Consider the following 19,683-nt stretch of genomic DNA (forward strand, 5'->3'; position numbering starts at 1 on the left):
GTTGGCTTTCTGGGCTGCAAGTGCACACTGTTGGCTCATGACCATCTCTTCATCCATCAGTACCCCCAAGTCCTTCTCTGCAGAGCTGCTCTCAATCCCTTCATCCCCCAGCCTGTATTGATATTGGGGGTTGCCCCGTCCCAGGTGCAGGACCTTGCACTTGGCCTTGTTGAACCTTATGAGGTTCACACAGGCCCACCTCTCCAGCTTGTCCAGGTCCCATTGGATGACATCTCGTCCTTCTGGTGTGTCAACCGCACCACTCAGCTTGGTGATGTCTACTGATGATACTTCCTTTTGCAGTGTAAGGGAAATGCTATCGTTCTGGGAAAGCCAAGAAATTTAGCTATAATTAATCCCTACATCTTTGGTTTAAGATATGATATTATACACAGCAAAGCCACCTTCTCTTTAAAACTGGATCCCCCTCTACTTCCTGCCAGTGTGGGCATGAATTGTCAACTAGACCTGAATGAAACGTGGATTTTATCTGATTGCTTGCAAAGCGTAAAATCCAGTGCACACAGTGATGGTATTAAGCATAGCTGGATTTAAAAAGGAGGATCCGGGAGCAAATGAACTGAGAAGTTCCAGTGGCAGAGTCCACATAGACATTTGGGGGACATAGCCCTGACAAGCCTATGATGTGCAGGATGTTAGACAGGGACAAGCTAGTGGTTGCTCTTTACTTTCAGTTCGGCCACCCTCCTCCTTTGGCCTGCTACACCAGCCCTTATAGCAATGCATCTTGCATGTGTAGGGTAGGAGATGGGACAGTGTTTCGGGGGTTTTGTGACTTGATACGGTCGCTTCCTACTAGTGGAAAGAAGCATTTTTGATAACCAGTCCGTGTGATCTTCCTCCTTTCAGAGGTATGTGTGCTGAACTGAGCAGAGGGCACAGTTTGGAGGCAAGGGAGATCATTTGAGAGCAGCCAAGCTATGCGGAAAGCAAGCTGAGCTGAAGTTTATTTGGACATAAATCTTTGCACAAATGAGTATTGCTGTTCAAAAGCATGAGCCTCACCTCAAGCTGGTTGAAGCCTCATGCTGCAGGTGAGGGTCACAAATTGCTGATATGTTTTCTTTCCAAAAAGAACTTAACAGCACTACTCAACCTTGTAGTTACCTTTTGTTGGAAAGAGTGAAGGTTTAATGGAGTTCTCTTTGTGGTCTAATCAGACAGTGCACCAACTGAATATACCAACTTTGAAAGTTTATGGTTAAGATATTACTTTTCTAATGGTATTTTACAAATAAAACCATAAAGGAAATTCAGTTCCACTATAAAGTGAAACTTGCCAATAACTTCTCCCGTCCCTCCCATATGTTTCACTCTGTATCTAAGGGTGCCTGAAAAATGCAATTGGTGGGTAGAATAGCAGGAAAAACAACTTGGAAACCATGTGGGAATGAAGCACTGAAGATGAGGAACAGATTAGTATACAGGGAGGAGATGGGCTGGAGGAATGAGGAGGCTAAAAAGATTGATTTGTGTTTAGAATTACGTTGTTGTTTAGGATTTTTCCAGTGGGACAAATCAGGGACAACTGTTTCTGCATGAAAGAAGATAACACATAGCAGCTGACTCTTAATTCATGAGAGGGAATTGCCATTCTCTCACCTTCTGCTCTCCCTGCTTTCTGTATGTCTCAGTCTGTTGCGGTAAGAACTTTCCTGTCCTATCCTGGTGAGTCAGCCCTTTCCCATTTTAAGCAGGTGATGCTAGGTGATGTCATGGTGTTATACAGGTTTTCAGGGCCAGGTTGACTGATAGTATCTACCTTTTCTTGCTCTGACAAATACAAGAGCCCTGCCTTCAAAGAAAGTATCGTATAGCTTTATAAATTAAAACCCTGCAAGGATTAGAAGGAAAAAGAGCCTGCTGTCATGTTGCTTTTCTCATGCTTTTGAGGTGTTTGGGTCCTGTTAAGAAACAGGAGGTGTTTCTTAACATAGAGAAATACCTACAAAATTCTGGAGTAAGGAAGATTAGTTATCCTGGTGCACATCAAGATTTGGGCTACTGTAATACTGCATGCCATTCCAGGTGGTGACAGAGGATGGAGGCGGTCTGTTCAGAGCTGATTTAAAATAGAAAGGATTCAGGAATGCTGTAGGAAGGAGTGATGGAGATAAGTTGCAGATTTTTTCATAATCAAATTTTCTGTTTCAGCAGAAAGCAATTGGCCAACCTACTTTTTCTGGCTTTTAAACTTAGCTTCAGTGTGACTGTGTTAGTGGATGGGGAGAGGAGAGAGCTGCAGTGCCCCTCCAGAAAAGAGCCCACCATGGGTCAGCATCCAGGTGTCCTGTTTGAATCCACAGCCTCTTAGTCTGTATCACTTCTGTTGCTCCAGGTTCAGGTTGTTTGCTGGGCAGTCTGTTGTACTTGAAAACTCATGGTTTGTCTTCACAAGGCACTAATGTGAGAACGCTTAGGCTCTGCTTGGTTGTGACCCGCACCAGATGTGGATGAAGCTCTTTGGATGTATGGCCAGTACAGCATCTCACCAGGTTATCAACAGCTCTCACCATGAGGCTATCTGGCACCATGTTACCATATCATCTTTCACAGCTTTTCTAGCTTGTTTCCCACTGCATTCTTTGAGCTCTTTAACCCACACATTTGTCTCTAACATTTCCTCACTGTCAGTAATATATAAAACATGTAAAAAAAGCATGAGAAAAGACTTAAGGAAAATCACATTTGAAAGGAGAGACCAAAGTAATATTTTCAGATTGCGGCCGGAAATTTGAGACTATTTCCAAGTCAACCAACAGTTCTCGCCTCAGTTATGTTTATGATGAGGGAGTGAAGATGGTTGAGGCTGGCTGCATATGGTCTCAGCAACTGCAATAAAGCTCTGCAGACAGCTGGGAGGGTTTTGCCCTGTTGGGATTTACTGCCACGTGGGAATCCTCCTGCTTTACTAAAAGTCATTTTATGGCATTATCAGATAGTCGTAGATGAGCGCAGGATCCGTTGTGTGCTTGCTCAGAATGGGCTCCGGCAGGTTGCAGGGAAGCAGGTAGCCATGGCTCTGGGGTTCATGGTGAAACGGTATCGCTGCTCAAATGACAGCTTTTTCGACTTTAGGTAAGTTCTTGCTCCTCCCTCCTGGTTTCTTTGCAGTATGAAAATAGCACAGATCGTATAAATAATAGAAGCAGATCTTGCCATGTTTTTTGTATTCGTTTATTGTAATTTAATCATGGTTTTCAAAAAAAGGTGGGCGATTTTTATCCTGATTTAGACGTAAGGATAAAAATCTGTGTTACACAATGCATTATTAAGGCTTGACTCACTCAGAGCTTGTATTCATTCAGCCTATCTGTTTCTATCTGCATACTGGAGTACAGGGAAAGGGGAGGAGTGGTTTGTTTCCGGAGAGACATCTCACTCCTGGTCTGGTGAACATACTTCTTTCAACCAGTTTTTTCGATCCTCATGCAACTGTTTTGTTTTTCAGTAAAAACTGAACAAGATCTCAACATTAAGCCTATTGTCACGAACCTTCACCTTTGTGCTAGACTGCTCTGTCCTGTCTGCGGGCTCACTTGACCCCTTTATAAACAAACACATTTCTTCATGGCTGATGCTTTTCTGCAAACCCCAGGCTCCTCCACATAGCATTCACCTATAAATCTCTTAGCAGTAAAATGAAACTGAATTGGTTAAGCATCTCTGGTCCAGCAAAACAAAAGAATTTGAAACGTTAATAGCAGAGACCATGGTTACAGTAGAGTGAGGAGAACGCTACCACTGAAATTCAGCAGCCTGTTCAGCTGCACCATATGAGGTGTCTGTTAGACAAGCTGTGAACCATAGGGAGAGCAGGCAGGCAGGGAAGGACTTTGCTGATCTGGGATTCAAACAATGAGGCTGTGAGTAGGGCCTTGCAAGAAAAGACCAGAATCTCAATGGAAGATAAAAGCAATATGCTCAGAAAAAGCCAGTGTTTAACTGCAGCTGAGTAGAACTTGCATCTAAGTAAGTTACCCTAAGTTTCTGATTTTAAAAAAATATTAATAATGAAACTGGTTTGACTTGTAGAATTGTTGACCAAGTAATAGGACAGTTCTGCTAATTGGCAGTTGGAAAACGAAGCAGGGTGTGGTGCCTACAAAATGAACACTTGCACGGGGAAACCTGATGCTGCAGCACTGGTAGAGCGCACCTGTGTTGCAGATGATGTTGCCGACATTAGGGTCCAGTTCAGCAGGGCTGGGATTTCGAATAGCAGCACTGAGCAGAAAGTTCACTGCATTACAGTCCAAGCTCTCTCCTGTGAATTTGTGAGTGGCTAAGTATTGAATTCAACTTTCTGATCTCGGGGAGTGTCTCTAAACACACGGGTATTGTGCTGGAATTATTTGAAGCATGCAGACATACGGTTTCGCGTAAGACCAGTGGAGACATGGCTTTAGCCGGGTGCTTGAGCTGGACAAAAAACTTTTTTCAGAATTCTTTGCCTTCACACCGGTTTGTTGGTAAAGGAAATAGGATTCTGTTCCTTGGTAGTTCATTTCTATACATTTATTTTTTTATCTTTTGGACTATTGATGTCCACAGCCTTGTTTTCCGAGCAATATAGTGCTCTCCCTGGTAAGCTCAGTAATTGAAAGTCTTTTGTGCTTTGTAGGTTGGCTTTTAAATAGGTCAAAATCAGCAGGAGAGCTTCATAACCAGAGCAATTAGGATTTTAACCCTTTATCCTACATGCCTTAGAGACAGTAGAATATAATGTAAGTCGACTAATAGGCTGCTGTGTGCCATGGGCAGCCACTGAAAGCCAGAGGTTTCTGGTTCCCAGCTTACAACTGAGATCTTCCTGTAGTGGAAAATTACTGAATTATGGTGTGCAAGGAGAGAGGGTCAGCTTGGGGTTGGGCCAGCAAGATGGTGGTGTTGAAGAGATCTTTTTCAGTAGCAGTTGCATGCTGCTGCCAGGTCAGTGGTTTGGGGCATTGGCTGGGCTCTGATTTAGAAGGAAGTTGTGCAGCTCTGAAGACCAGTACTCCAAAGCATGTGAAAAGAGGTGAGAAGTTTAAAATGTTTCCCGACATGCTGCTCCTGCACCTGCTTTTCCTATTGGAAAGAAATGATGGAGAATACCTATGTAAGAATTGTTTGGTGCTGCTGGTAACTATTAGCTCTGAACTTGTATGTCGTTCCTTTGCAATCTTTTTGTTGTGTGCAGTAGTAGATAGAAAAAGCAGCAGGAAAAAAGTTGATCCTCGGAGGTTAATTGTTATTTAAAACGGGATTTGTGTTGTTAATGGAGCTGTTTAACAGAAACAGATTTGTACAAACAACCCTTCCCCCACCTTTTGCATGTGCGATCTTCCTGTTTACAGTAATCTGCTTCTCTGGGATTACCTCTCTCTTAACAGAGACTCTAAGCAATACTCATTTTACCAGTAGCTTCCTACCTAATACAGGAGAGACCCTGCTAATCCCCAGCCCCTTTGCTGGACAATGGGAAGTAAATTAGTGGCATCTATGCAAAAGGGAAGCCAGCAAGCAATTTTCTTTCATTGTTACTTACAGCTTCAGAATATCCGATGAGGCTTTAAAGCAGCAGAGAACTATTATTTCTGTATAATTATTGCCTATATTGATTAGGATGCTGCTGATATAAGCACGAGTCAATGATTTGCTTTGCAGATCTATCAGTAGATGAAATATATACCATGGTGCTTACAAATGCATGTACTTGTGTTTGTAAATGCGTGTGGTTGCATCTAACCAACAACTTTACGACATTGCTGTGGTGTTTGTGGAAGATAAAGTGCCAATTCTAAGCCACTTAATCAGTTTATTGAGCTGTTTTCAATATGGTAACTTAAAGGGATCGCTCGAACAGATAGACGTTCCTCTGCCCCAGGACCCTGAGTCAACAAAACTAACCATGCTCCAGCTGATCTGCAACAAAGCAAAATGTTCAAAGCTAACTAGTTAGAAGAGCAATGAAGCAGAATAGATGCTACTAAAAGATTTAATGTGCAGGACGGGATGCGGAGGCATGGAGTACAGTTGCTGTGTGTACCTGCCGCTGCCCTCACCCTGGCCCCAAAGGCTGTTTGGAGGCATTCCTGGAAGATGCCTCGCGCTCTCTGGCTGTCTTTAACTGTCCAGGTCTCGTTAAACTCGTTGTAGGAAAGGAATCATAGAATCATAGAATCGTTTAGGTTGGAAAAGACCTTTAAGATCATCCAGTCCAACCATTAACCTACACTACCAAGTCTACTCTAAGCCAATCAAGGGTAGACTAGACTAAACCATGTCCCCAAGTGCCACATCTACCCGTTTTTTGAACGGAGGAGGGACTTCTTTCTTTCTGGAAAGGTCACCTTTGCCAAGTCTGCGGAGCGGCCTCCCCGCGCCTGCTGCCTCTCGCGGCCCCCCTTAATCTCCTTACAGGAGGCCGCGCCATGGCAACACGCACCCGGGAGCCTCTTCGTGTCACCCGCGGGGCTGGGTGGGAGCACAGCCGAGGAAGAGAGAGATTGCGCTACCCGTGCAGCTGTGACTTTCCTTCTTGCCCCAGCGTATCTGCCTGGCGTGATGCTCGTCTGAAATTTGTAACCTCAGGCTTGAGGAAGAACTCCTCCTGGATTTCTGTGCCTTTCTTCCTCTCCCGGCAGGATTTATTGTCCGAGATGTAGCCCAGAGAACGAAGTCTGAAAGGAAGGGCTGTTGACATGTGGCACCGCTATGATTTGGGGATGCACTGCTAAGTGGCTGTACAATTGTTTCATGTAGGTGTGCCTGATTTATCTTACTCCAAGTGCAGCCTCCGCTTAACTGGGACTTGTAAAAATCTCTTTTTCTTCTTTCTCCTTTATTTGGTAATTATTTTTCTTTCCCCCCGTTTCCCCCCTCTTCGTGACCACTCCATGCTTTCCTTCTCTGACAAGGAGCTAAGGCGGGAGTTGGCTGCAGGCTCTCAGCCAGCTCCCCTGCATCATGTACCAAAGTACTTTGTTAGGACTGGAATTGCTGAGAGTTTGGGATAGGGACAGAAGCCAAGTGACCTCAGCAGTGCTTTCTTGAGAGGAGAAATTAGAGAGGATTTTGCAGAGATGATATTAAAGTGGTGTATTGTGGTGTGTTTATTTTAGACTTGCCCTACCTTAACTGCAGCAAGTGTTCAATTATACGTGGCTGAGGTTTTAGGTTTGCGTTGGTACAGCTGTTGCTGTAACCTGTTATAACAAAGCATGCACAATGCAGCCAACGCATTTGTACCAGTACTGCTGTTTTGCATTTGAAATCAGTGTCTTTGTAATATCCCTCTGGTGTAAGGTTTTTCCTGCCTGCACTTAGGTCATTCAATATATTAAATGGGAACAAAGTTCTCCCTTACTGTTTAATAAATCTTACCGTACATGAATCTACTAGAATACCTTCAGCATTTAATTTTGTACAAAAGAGCAGTCAGATGAACTCTGCTTGTTGCTTTACACGTATCCTTCGTGATACCCAAGTTTTTGTTAAGCAGCTTTAAGTACTGAAGGCGCCTTTTCCAAATGTGGGGTTTTGGGTTTTTTTTTTTTCCTTTCTGTTTCCCTGTAGGATGGCTCAAGGGTAGGAGGAATTTGATTTTGCTAAGGTTACAAAATATGAGGATTCTTTTGTATATGTGAGGGAAATATATAAAAACTACTTATTTTTCAAAATTAAGGGAGCTGTTAGAGGTAGATGTGCTTTTCACTCCTCCATAAATACATTCTTTAAACATTTTCTGTTTGATACTGTGCCTTGATACTGCGAATTGAATACAAGAGGAAATACTGTGAGGACAAACACAGGTGAGAAAGCATAGTTTCAGAGCATTGCTTTTCTCTGGAATGTATAGACAACTGATGCCTTTCTAGTTTCACATCTGTTCTTTGTGCTCAGTCACACTTGCTGGATGTGCAGCCATATTTACGGACACACTTTCATGGATCACTGAACAGGCATAGGGAGCAGCACAAGCTTCAATATCTTAACAAAATGTAGAGCTGCCAGGTAAACAGCTCCTTTTCTGCTAAGCTGGGACTCTGTGCACTTCCTCCTTGTTGGTCATCTGTGACGGTTTTGATTGAGTTCCAGCTAGAGGAAAAATAAGATGTATGTGCACGTAGTGTTTACCTTTTGAGGCAGAAATGCTAGTTGTGCCAAAGTATCATATGACTATTGCAGAAGCTTGTAGTCCAGGTGTTGGTTTGGAGTTAGAAGGAGCACAGGTGAAGCCACTGTCACCTATAAATTGAGCATGTTTTACAGTGCTGTTTGACAGCAGAGCTCCATACTACGCATAAATGTTGCATTAAATCCAATTGGGAGAACACAGAAAAGTGTTAGAGCACATTTTATAATGTTGCTGTTGGTTGCAAAAAGCTACAGCATAGTGGAGGGAGGGATATGTCTTTGAGAAGTATTCAGGAACTGATGGGGGCAAAGAGAAGACTGCCTTGATAAAAAGGTACTGTGAATTTGGGAGACGCCAGCTCTGGTAGAGCTCAGGGATTTACAGGCCAGTCAGATGACAAAGAGAAGCAGTATGTGTTAGTGAGGGGAAGTTAAGACAGAATGGAGGTATCAAAAAAAATTGGAAACTGTTAAAACTGGAAGAAGCCGCTGAAGAAGAAAATGCAAAATTTAAATGTAGGTAACTGAATTGAGCATTGTGAAATGGGAAATAATGTGCATCTTTGACTTTAGTGTAAAGGCTTTGTATGTTAAGAAAAACCAAGTGTATTGCAGGGGATCATCTGATCTAATGAAAGTAGCTATCATTCTGCATTGGTTTAGTGATTTCGAGATTGGTGTGCTTTTTGCTGTTAATACACATTTATCTAGTAATCTACATAGTAGTAAATATTTTCAGCAATATATCCAAACCTATCTATGGGGTTTCTTGAAATTTCAGCAGTTAAGTTCTGAACTTCTTGTTTTGCTGCTGTTTCACTGATGGCTCAGCACCTACAGTTTCTAGGTCAGTGGGAATGGACTTCGTGGGCTTGTGTAGGTGGATATTTCCTTAGGAGTCTGGGATTGCTGGCCTCATGTTGTTTTCATAAGGATTACAGACTAATTGTAGAAGTTGTTCTGAATAAACACCAACAAGTTGCAGCTTCTCTGGGGTCTTGCCAACTCTTTTGGTAATTGTGAGAAAAATAATGTTTCCTTTCCCCATTCTTCTCCTACAGGTCACGTGGATTGCCAAAGCTGAAAGAGTCCCGTTCCCATGAGTCTTTACTGAGCCCAGGCAGCGCGGTGGAGGCCCTGGATCTTGGGTCAGAAGAAAAAGTCTTTGTCAAACCACTTCACAGCAGTATCCTTGGACAAGACTTCTGCTTTGAGGTAAAGAACGCTCTCCAAACATGCAGCCGATTATATGCTGTCAGTCGGTCTGAACCGTTGCAGTACGCTGCTGTTCTGTGACTTTGTAATTGGAGAACAGATCAGCAGCCGCTGCTATCCTGAGGTTTGGGTGGGGGCTGTCTAACCAGCATGCAATTTTAAAGTCCTTGAGGCTAATGGCATCAATCACTCAATGGAGAGAAATCTTTTTCAATTACTGCGTCTTCTAATTGAAAAAATCTCTTTAATTTGATAAATATCTAAGCATTTGTAGTTTGCATGCAAATGTATGGTTGAAACACACTTGTTCATAAGCTGTGTATTCATCCTCTCCAAATATACCTAAAATTAAATTTAGAAAATATACCATAACTGAGAAATTTGATTTCCAGTCAGAGCCCCCTTCCATTAGCTCAGCCTGTTTGCCGATTGCTAAAGGAGAAGCTTCAGTAACTGCGGACGTGTCTGTTGCACCATGGAGTGGGATGCAAAGATCCTCTTGCTGTTTCAGCACAGGCTGCAGCACAGCAGCACGCGGCTCCTAGCTTTGCTTCAGACACAGGCTGTTTGTGTGAGCACAGTCCTTACCTTGCAGGACCAAAGGCACATTCATGTGTACAATTTGGATGTGTCTTAAGGCCATCGTAATCTGTCGTGGCAGGGGCGGGTGGCTGTCTTCAGCAGGATTAGTCAGATGTGTCTAAACTACTGGAACAAAGATCTGTTTACCACCTGGAAAACTGCTCTGGCGGAAAACCAGCATATCAGGCCCTTCTCCCTCGGGATGTATCCAGGAACTGTTCCTGTTTGCTTCAGTCTCATTCTTCTGGTTGGAAGCTCTTTCCAGCTTGCTTAGGTTTGGGGAGTTCAGTGAAAAAACTGGCTCTGAGGCTGTTGCCTCGAACTGCTTTTTAATTGTGTGCACAAATGAATGGAAAGAGTAAATGAAGCTTGTCAGGCCACATAAAAGTGAAACCAGGGTGTTTCCATCCTGTGTGAAAGCAGAGTTGTGTATTGCATCCAGTGTCGGGGCCGGATTAGAGCACAACTCCTTTGGCTCATTTTAGACTGCTGCTATATATGTGAACCCTTGGAAATATTTTGTATTTACCGAAAACAGCATTTTCAGTGTGTTTTGCCTTGTATTAATACATTGTTAGTTCTGTCTGTCTGTATGCTGTTAGTAACCAAATCATCTGCCTCTGGGACTTAATGGGGAAAACTGCAAGCATTTAATAGCTATGGATCATTTAACAAGTCTTAAAAAAAAAAACAAACCAACTGGTTGATTAAAGCCTTGTTTAAAAGTCTTTAAGAGGAGCCTCTGGTGCTCCTCATACATTTCTTTAGTTTTATATTAATTTGAACTGACTTTTTTTTTTTCTCTCTACATTTTGTGGGCCTTTTAACCTCTCTGCCTTCTAGGATCCCATATTGTTTTCCTGCCTTTTTCATATTTACTTTGTTGCTCAAGCATTGCTTATCTTCTTCCTTGCTTTTTGCAGCCTCTTACATGTCTCCTAGGCTTGCCTGAACTCAGCCTGTCATTTATATGTTCCAGGTAACCTACTCCAGTGGCAGTAAATGCTTCAGCTGTTCCTCTGCAGCAGAGAGGGACAAGTGGATGGAAAACCTACGCAGAACAGTGCAGCCAAATAAGGTAATAGAAACTGCGGAAATAAGATTACCGGGGGAATGGAGGTGGTATGATTGGATTTTAGTCCAGTGTACCAGGGCATCCCACAGATGCATGCGCAATTAATTTAGTCTGGGGAGAAGTCCGCTTATCAGTGTATCAAAAGCTGCTGTGTACTATTCTAGCAAGTGCAGTAGGTCAAACCTTTAATGAATAAATGCATGTCTGCATGCTTCCTGATCCCTGCCCCAGTGCCTGCTTATGATGTTTCAGACTGGATTTGTGATACCGTGCACCTCAGAAGAATGGAACATGGCTTCATAGGTTTCATGTTTTACTGTGGGGACACAGTTTGGGGAAGGGGGGATGACCAAAAAAAAAAAAAAAAAGGCAGTTTGAGTTGGAGTGAGAATGGGGGTCAAGTTATTGATCAGCTGGAAATATCTGATAAGTCACCTCTGTAGTGGGCATACCACCTTCGAGGGACAAGCTAACAGTGCTCTTGGAGTTATTCACAAAAGTAAACAATGCAGTGTACCATGCAAGTCTAGCAGCTTTTGAGGGGCTCCTGTGCAGAATGCTTGTTTTCTAAACCATTTCAAATACAGCTTTTTGAGAAGAAAAAAGTTCTAGTCCCCACCTTTGACATACAAAAGACAGCCTTTTGCCTTTACTTTAGAAAATGTCTGATTTTTTAGAGATTCTGATTCTGAGGATCCGAGAATCTGATTCTGCGTTCTGATTCTGTCCCTGCCTTGGACACAAAAGGCAGCCTTTTGCTGCTGTTTTAGAAGACAAAATGTTCAATTTTCAGAGATTCTGAATCAAAGCTGAGCTCTTTCTTCTGCACAGGACAACTGCCGTCGAGCTGAAAATGTGCTCCGTCTCTGGATCATTGAGGCAAAGGACCTGGCCCCCAAGAAGAAATACTTCTGTGAGCTGTGCCTGGATGACACTCTCTTTGCCCGCACTACCAGCAAAACAAAAGCGGACAACATTTTCTGGGGAGAGCACTTTGAGTTCTACGGTCTCCCACCTCTTCACAGCATCACAGTTCACATCTACAAGGATGTGGAGAAAAAGAAGAAAAAGGACAAGAACAATTACGTAGGCCTGGTCAACATTCCCATGGCCAGTGTAACCGGTCGCCAGTTTGTGGAAAAATGGTACCCAGTCAGCACACCCACACCCAACAAAGGGAAATCGGGTGGACCTTCCATTCGGATAAAGTCCCGTTATCAGACCATCACCATCTTGCCCATGGAGCAGTACAAAGAATTTGCAGAGTTTGTTACCAGCAACTACACTATGCTGTGCTCTGTGCTGGAACCTGTGATCAGCGTAAGGAATAAGGAAGAGATGGCTTGTGCTTTGGTGCACATTCTTCAGAGCACTGGGAGAGCTAAGGTAAGAAGAGTCAGCTCCTGTCAAAATGACTCCCTCTTGCTGCTCATAGGTGATCTCTTTTCAGCTAGAAAGTAGGGAGCCTGGGCTGGCATGACCATAAGCAACAGCAGAAGGTGCCTGATGGAGTAAGACTGAGAAAAGGGTCTTAAAAGTATTTGAAAAGACTTGGGCAATTGCATCTACCAGGAAGGCATGTCGATAGGCGTGATACCAACAATGATTAAGGGTTGATACAAAGATTAAAGATGCTGTGTACAAAGTGTAAGTGGGAGGACTATGTAATTTCATGTTATTCTGAAAAGTTAGGGCCTGCGCTTGAGTGTTCAGGAACCTTTTCTGTATTTCAAAAATCATGATACAGGATAAGAAATAAGTAAGCAAGAGATTAGTAAACTGGAGAATTACTTCTATAAATAAGTCTCTGATACAATGAGCAGCAGGGTGCCGTTGTTGATTCAGTGCTAAGTCAGCTAATCAATGCTAACATTGATTTGGTCAGCGTTTGAACAGCCATTTGGGGAATCTATACTTGGTTAATGGTGATTCCACCTGCCCCAAGGATGTTGTTAGGACTTCTGGGTGCATGCTGATGGTTCTCTGTGAGGCAGCAGTTGGGGTGAGCCTTGGTTTCTTCGAATAGATTGTGAGAGAATATCCTGTAGGTCTCGGGGAAATTCTGAGAAGCATTAGCAAGCATTGATTTATCTGGACGCTGCCTGCCAAGTGGGTGTGTGAGTAGTACCAAGCTATAGCCAACTTCTTCCAGTAATGCCAGCTAGAGCAAGTTAAGCACGACCAAACACAAGTTAGAGGGTTGGAGATGTGGAGGGATGGCCATAAGCGACATCGAAGGGACAGCCTAATTTAACTGCTCCAGAAAGGTCTTTTTATGTTTGCATAATCACATGCCACTCTCTCCTGTTCTCCCCTTGATGTACATCTCTGAAAGGCTGGTGCTCTGTGACAGTGTGTGATAGGAACTTGCTCCTTACCAAGTTGTTTGTCTGATGAAGAGAATCTGGTAGCTGGGGTAGCTCCTGTAGGGTTGTGTTGAAATCCTGCTGGAAAGCAGGCTCTGGATTCCTGCAGTGCTACCTGCAACAGGTAGATAAATTAGTGTTATAACTTTGCCTTCCTAGTGCCTGAATGTTTGAACCTCTGGTTACTGGAAGCACTGAGCAGCTTAGGCTGCCATAACCTAAAGCTCCAAAGAGGGTATGTTTCCATGTTACACTACATTGGTGGTGATGCAACTGGATGTTTCCAGTTTGCGCCAGGTGAAAATAATTCTCTAAGATTTTGCTGAAAAGAAACAGCAATAATGGATTGAAAACCAAGAGTACTAAATGTATTTTTGATCTATATTTATCACATATAATTTGTTCTGCGTATTTTACACCCATATGCTAGCAGTGCATTATGGCTTCTGTAGTTAATAGGGTTATGAAACCTTACTACAGCACTCTTTGAACTGTTTGGAGGATGTTGCTGTTTGCAGCAGAACCAGCAAGTCACAGTTATCACTCAGCCCTAATGCAGGGTGGTGTTTTGTTTTGGGGGTCTGGGGTTGTTTTTTCTGGGGTTTGTTTTGGTTTTTTGGAACAGTTTAAAAAAAAAAAAAAAAGAGAGAAATATGCTTCCTCTCCTGGAGAACTTTACAGTGGTTGAAATTGAATCATGCAAAATACTGAGCATTTCTTGTGAAATGTTGAGTGTCCTTGACTCACATCAAGTTAATACAGTTCAAGTTAAGCCATACAGACCCACAGCAAGTATGTCAACTTCTTTCCCAAACCATGAACCACTTTTGGTTTGTGAATTTAATTGATATAAGCTATTCTTCTTATTTAAATTTCACCAAGCTGTAAGAACTTGTGCCTAACTTCCATCTTGGATTTTTAAATCCAAGTTTTTATGTAATATTCAGTATTAAAAGATGAATGCAATACCACCATTTCTTTCAGCAGGCAAACCCACTGATAAACAAACTGGTGGGGGTTTCTGTTCAGGTTCTAAACTGAAACACAAGTTTGGCTGTAAAGGTTTTCTTTTAGAGACTTTTGCTTCTCCCTTTATAATTTGTGATCTATAACATTTATAAATACAATAAATCCAAGAGGAGCCCTAGCTATTTCCTTGGCCCACACTACATGTAGCATCTGTGCCCCTTGTCCCAAGCTGGGCGGTTGTTTCAGTCATCCTCTGGCTCCTCTGTTTATCCTTCCTTCTTGACTTCTGCAGTTAGCCTGGCATGTCTGTGTCTGGTTAAAATAACCTCTTGCCATTTGACCTTTTTCTTCAGGACTTCTTGACGGATTTGGTGATGTCTGAGGTAGATCGTTGTGGGGAGCATGATGTCTTGATCTTCAGGGAGAACACACTTGCTACCAAAGCTATTGAGGAATACCTAAAGTTGGTAGGGCAGAAGTACCTTCACGATGCACTAGGTAAGAAAGTGCTTGTCTGTCACCTGTTTGCATTGCAAGGGCTAACCCTGAGCCGTCTGTAACATGACTGAAGCCTCATGCACCTAGGAATGTGGGATGGGAAGGAACTGCCTCAGCGCTGAGCCCAGGTGTCTAGTATTCAGATAGCATAATATATGCTGTCTTACTCTTGATGCCCTTCCTCCACACAGAGGAAGATGCTCTTTGATGCCTGCACAAGTATCACCCAAGGAAAGGCAAACTTGATTTGATATAGCCGAGTCCCTCTTAAAGTTTGTATCACCACATTATGTTTTTCTGGGTAACCTTCCTTTGTGTCTCTAGTTGTGATGAAGAGGTATAATACTGCAATTGATTTGTGGGCAACAGTGATTGTTCCATCTGATATACAAACAGGCTTTAAAAAGGGATTTTGACACAAAGTTTAACAGAGGAAATTGAGACCAATACCTTATATTGTGGTGTCAGGAGTGAATCTGGTATCATGTGCAGTACAGTCAGGTGGAGATTTCAGAAAGGGTTATGAATGTGAAGCATATATTTCACTAATCTCCTTTTATGTTAAAGAAGCTCCTGCAGTCACTTTAGACCAAAGTGCCACCACCTAGGGGGTTAGATATCCTCAGGGGTATCTGGTTAACAACCCAAGTTCTCATCCACAAGTGCATATTGCTGACGCATCTCCAGTCAGTCTCTTTCACTTGCCATTGTAGTTAACAGCCAATGTTAGCTATGGCGTTAACAATTGTTAAGTGCGATATACGCACCCTAGCACTTGGGTTGAATGCAGGTAGTACAAGAAAACTGATTTCCAGATGCTTCAGCTGCAACTATTGGTGATGCTGGCACGTTCCAGAGTGACCCTTGGACTTGCTCAGCCCTTACCTTTGCCACGGAGCAATTAATTCATAAACATTTGTGTTAACCTTTTTAAATCGGTACCTTGCCCTAACAAAAATCCTTAGACAAATGTGGCTGGAGGGAGTGGGGCTGCAGGGCTACTGAGCAGCACAGGGAAGGAGATCAAGATGCAGACTGTCTAGGGAGCCTCCCCCCTGTGTTCATCCAAAGTATTCTTTATTCACCACCTCATTAGAACTGCCTGGCCAGCCTGTCACATCCTACTCCATTCCCCTGGGGGGTCTTAATGTCCATAGTTACATGCCAGGGTAATACAGGATTCTGATAACTGTGTTATTGTCCCCTCTCCACCAAAAGGTTCTGCTCTAGTCATAAGCCACTGCCTTGGGAATTACGGTCCATGCAACTAATATTGCAATAAAGAGGACCAAAATGTACATGCTGTCTTCTGAAGAAACTCACAGCCTCACTACAGTTAGGTTTACCAACTCCACACAATTTTTCTTACCCAAGATTGCACAATGAGCCACCCATCCCCCTGTTGTTTCTTGGATGAAGAAAGCTTTGGAAATTGATACAAGAGAAACAAGATCAGGCCAAAGCCAAGTCCCACACCACATCCTTTCACCGAAAAAAAAAAAAGCAAGCTGCTTGCTTTCCCAGCAGTCTTGCTTGTCCTCAGCAATCCCAGACACTGGCAAGTCATCAAGGAGATAGTTGGCTAAATCAGTGCTCCAAGGGTCAGCATAGTCAGGTCTGTGATTATATGCATTTTGGCCATTTCTTCAGTGTAATGAGCCCATTCTGGTAGTCTTATTCTCATGGGTGGAACCGCTGAGCATAATTCACAGCCCTAGGCTCTTGCCTGGTATGGAGAAGTGAGCAATGTATTACTTTGTGCTATGCTTTTCAGCAGACTGAATGATCAGCTCTGGGACCAGTATATTACATTTGACTGCAAGCCCCTTAATGTGCAGTAATTACATAAAAATATTCTAAAATTAATGACTTCTAATACATCATTTAGAGCATTGGTGCTGAGTGATAAGATTGTAAATCATAGACATGAGAGATGGAAAACCCCCTAAGGTCATCCAGCTTGTCTGTAGCTTAGGGCAAGGTTGCTCATGACGATATACCCATCTAATTCTTTGTCAAGTTTCAAATGTCATTTTGCTCAGATGCCATGTTCTTTGAAACGATTAACAACATTACACTTGGTGTTAGCTATTTAATATGTTTGTAAGAGCATCTTGATATGTGATTAAGGCAGGGTCTTCTGAACCACAAAGAGTAAGTTTCAAATGTGTTTAAGGAGAAAAATATTATCCAGTAAACAACAGTTGAAACAGATTTGGCTCAACAGAAGCGATGCCAAGGGTTTTGCAAGTAAGTGATCTAGGTGCCCTCAGCAGAAATATTTTGGACACCCCCCCCCCCCCCAAAGAAAACCTTAAGAAAATGTGTTGCTTTGCTTGCAAGAACACTGCTGACTTGAGATTTGGGCAGGGGTTGGGAGGTGTTTAAGGGTTTTTTATGAAAACAAAGACAAAAAAACAAAACCCTTTTGCACAAACAAGCCTTGTGGCGTTAGCTCAGAGCCAGCAAGATGATCTGAGGAGATGAACTTAAAAGACATTGAATCATTAAATGAATGAGTAAAGAGTTTTTCCTAGTGAATAACAACAGTATAAAAATCACTTGGTGTTCTAGCATATATAGGAGGAAAAACAGTAAGTAGTTCATTCCAATATGTCAAAGGAAACTTCATCTGGTTTTGTATGTGTCCAATTTTGTTGTGATGTTGTAAGAGAAGGATGACAGAAATGCAAAGGATTTTGAAAGATGCAGGCTATAAAAATGTTGTAAGGTCTTGATAAGAGGTTGAGAAAATTAGAAGTCTCTAGCCAGCACTTGAATATTACTCTTATTCAAGAGCAAATTGACACTTTTTAAAATTTAAAACAATTGTAAATTTAGAAATAATAAAAATAAATAGCATTGTCAAGTGCATTTCCTGGAGAAATTATGAAGACATATAGCACAGCTTCATTTCTAAGACTGTGGATAATTCTATAGTTGATAATACAATTTGAATACAAAGTCATATCCTGTTCTTTAGGCTAGAAGTGAAGTGTCTGCAGGGTTTATAAGCAAAGCCATCCTGTTATTGCACCTGTGTTTGGGGGCAGTGAGGGCACAGGAGGCTGAAGTAGCAGAGCACCAGCCATCTGATCCAGTATGGCAAGTGCTCTGTTCTGAAAGAGCTGGGAGGAGTCGTGTCCCCAACATCTGGTGTCTGGAGGCTGTACTGCAGACCCAGGGAGAGAAGAGGCACTTGCCAAGGAAAGGCATAAGCAGGATTTAAAGGTGTGTCAAGGAGGCTTTTCATGTAACTACCCTGGTTTGTCATCCTCTTCCCTTTGTCCAGGGGAGTTTATCAAGGCTTTGTATGAGTCAGATGAAAACTGTGAAGTGGATCCCAGCAAATGTTCATCCAGTGAATTAACAGATCATCAGAGCAACCTGAAAATGTGTTGTGAGCTGGCCTTCTGCAAGATTATCAATTCTTACTGGTGAGGCATCTCCCTTCCCCTTCTCCCCCATTAGGTCATTTGCTTAGAGGATGCCCATTCCTTCTCTGAAGATGAGAAAACAGCAGTTATACAGGGAAATAGCATAGACCCATCTATCTTCTGAGACTGCCTTTGTTTCCTTTCCTCATTACCTTCCTACATGTGACACCATATTGCAGGTGGAACTTGTGCCCAAATTGAGGGGTTCCAGTCCCACACACCATACCTGACAGGAGCATCTGCTGAAATACTCTGCCAAGGGAACACATACTGAGCTGTGACTGAATAAGGAGGGAATAAAGTGAGAAGATAACAGCTTAGCTTGAACTTGGAATAAAAAGCTGAAAGTTTTGATGTGTATAGAAAACTTTCAGACCCTTTAGATCTTTATAATTGAACAGGAAATCACAGGGAGGAAATGTTGGCAGAGAGATTTCTATTAATCTCTGTTTCTGAGTAGTAGTGAAAGAAGAATGGCCTTTCTGCTTCAGGATGAAGCACATGCGAAATACTCAGAGAGCTTAACAAGCAAAATAAAAATTTCAGTTATGGAGATGAGTTCAGCTTGGTTCAGTTTGTTTTTAACATTCTAACACCCTGTTTGCTCCAGGGTAGTGGTGGATAAGTAGTTCTTAGCTTGCAAATCAGTGTGTCTGAAAATGGCTTCACTCAACATATATGAACAAGGGATGCTTTAAAGACTACTTAAGTATCACCAGATTAAATGGGGGATCTAAGAATAGATGCCTAATGACATTTTCTAGCCTAGAGAGAAAAAAAGGCGGGGGGGGAAGAGCCAATGGTGATTTCTCGCAGATAATTATTTCAGGTGATTGGTCACCAGTTCAGCTTGTTGCATCTCATTGCCCATGCAATTTTATTTCCTGCTTTATTGTTTTTCAGTGTGTTCCCTCGTGAGCTGAAGGAGGTATTTGCATCTTGGAAGCAGCAGTGCCTGAGCAGGGGCAAGCAGGATATCAGTGAACGCCTGATCAGTGCCTCCCTCTTCCTCCGCTTCCTGTGCCCCGCTATCATGTCCCCCAGCCTCTTTAGCCTCATGCAGGAGTATCCTGATGACCGGACATCTCGCACGCTCACACTTATTGCTAAAGTCATTCAGAATCTTGCCAACTTCGCTAAGTAGGTGGTGGCAATAAAACTGAAATCTGTGCCTCTAGGGGTTCAAGTCACTGCAGGTTACTAGGGAGCAAGGAGAGCCCTGCTTGGTAGTCATGTTTGCAGGCAGCTGATTATCTGTCAAATTGAAGTCAGTTTTAGAAAAGGAGGCAACTTCTCACTTACATGTGAACGCTGAGACTCAGCGCTGAGTTAGATAAAATCTCCTTTTCTCATGTAGATTTGTGCTGTGTTGAATTCAGTAGAGGGGACACAGTATAAA

At 42.7% G+C, this 19,683-nt stretch overlaps 1 protein-coding gene across 1 annotated transcript in view; it reads left to right on the forward strand.

The window, feature by feature from the left end:
* Positions 1 to 19,683, forward strand: part of RASAL2 (RAS protein activator like 2) — a 126,486-nt gene that overhangs the window by 89,861 nt on the left and 16,942 nt on the right. Inside the window, exons 6-11 of the mRNA XM_075711150.1 lie at positions 9,204 to 9,357; positions 10,919 to 11,017; positions 11,846 to 12,400; positions 14,703 to 14,847; positions 18,140 to 18,284; positions 19,188 to 19,424. Of these exons, the coding sequence (XP_075567265.1) occupies positions 9,204 to 9,357; positions 10,919 to 11,017; positions 11,846 to 12,400; positions 14,703 to 14,847; positions 18,140 to 18,284; positions 19,188 to 19,424 (1,335 nt within the window). The remainder of the gene's footprint in view (positions 1 to 9,203; positions 9,358 to 10,918; positions 11,018 to 11,845; positions 12,401 to 14,702; positions 14,848 to 18,139; positions 18,285 to 19,187; positions 19,425 to 19,683) is intronic.

The sequence above is a fragment of the Pelecanus crispus genome, chromosome 5 (genome assembly GCF_030463565.1).
Source record: "Pelecanus crispus isolate bPelCri1 chromosome 5, bPelCri1.pri, whole genome shotgun sequence".
Lineage (NCBI taxonomy): Eukaryota > Metazoa > Chordata > Aves > Pelecaniformes > Pelecanidae > Pelecanus > Pelecanus crispus.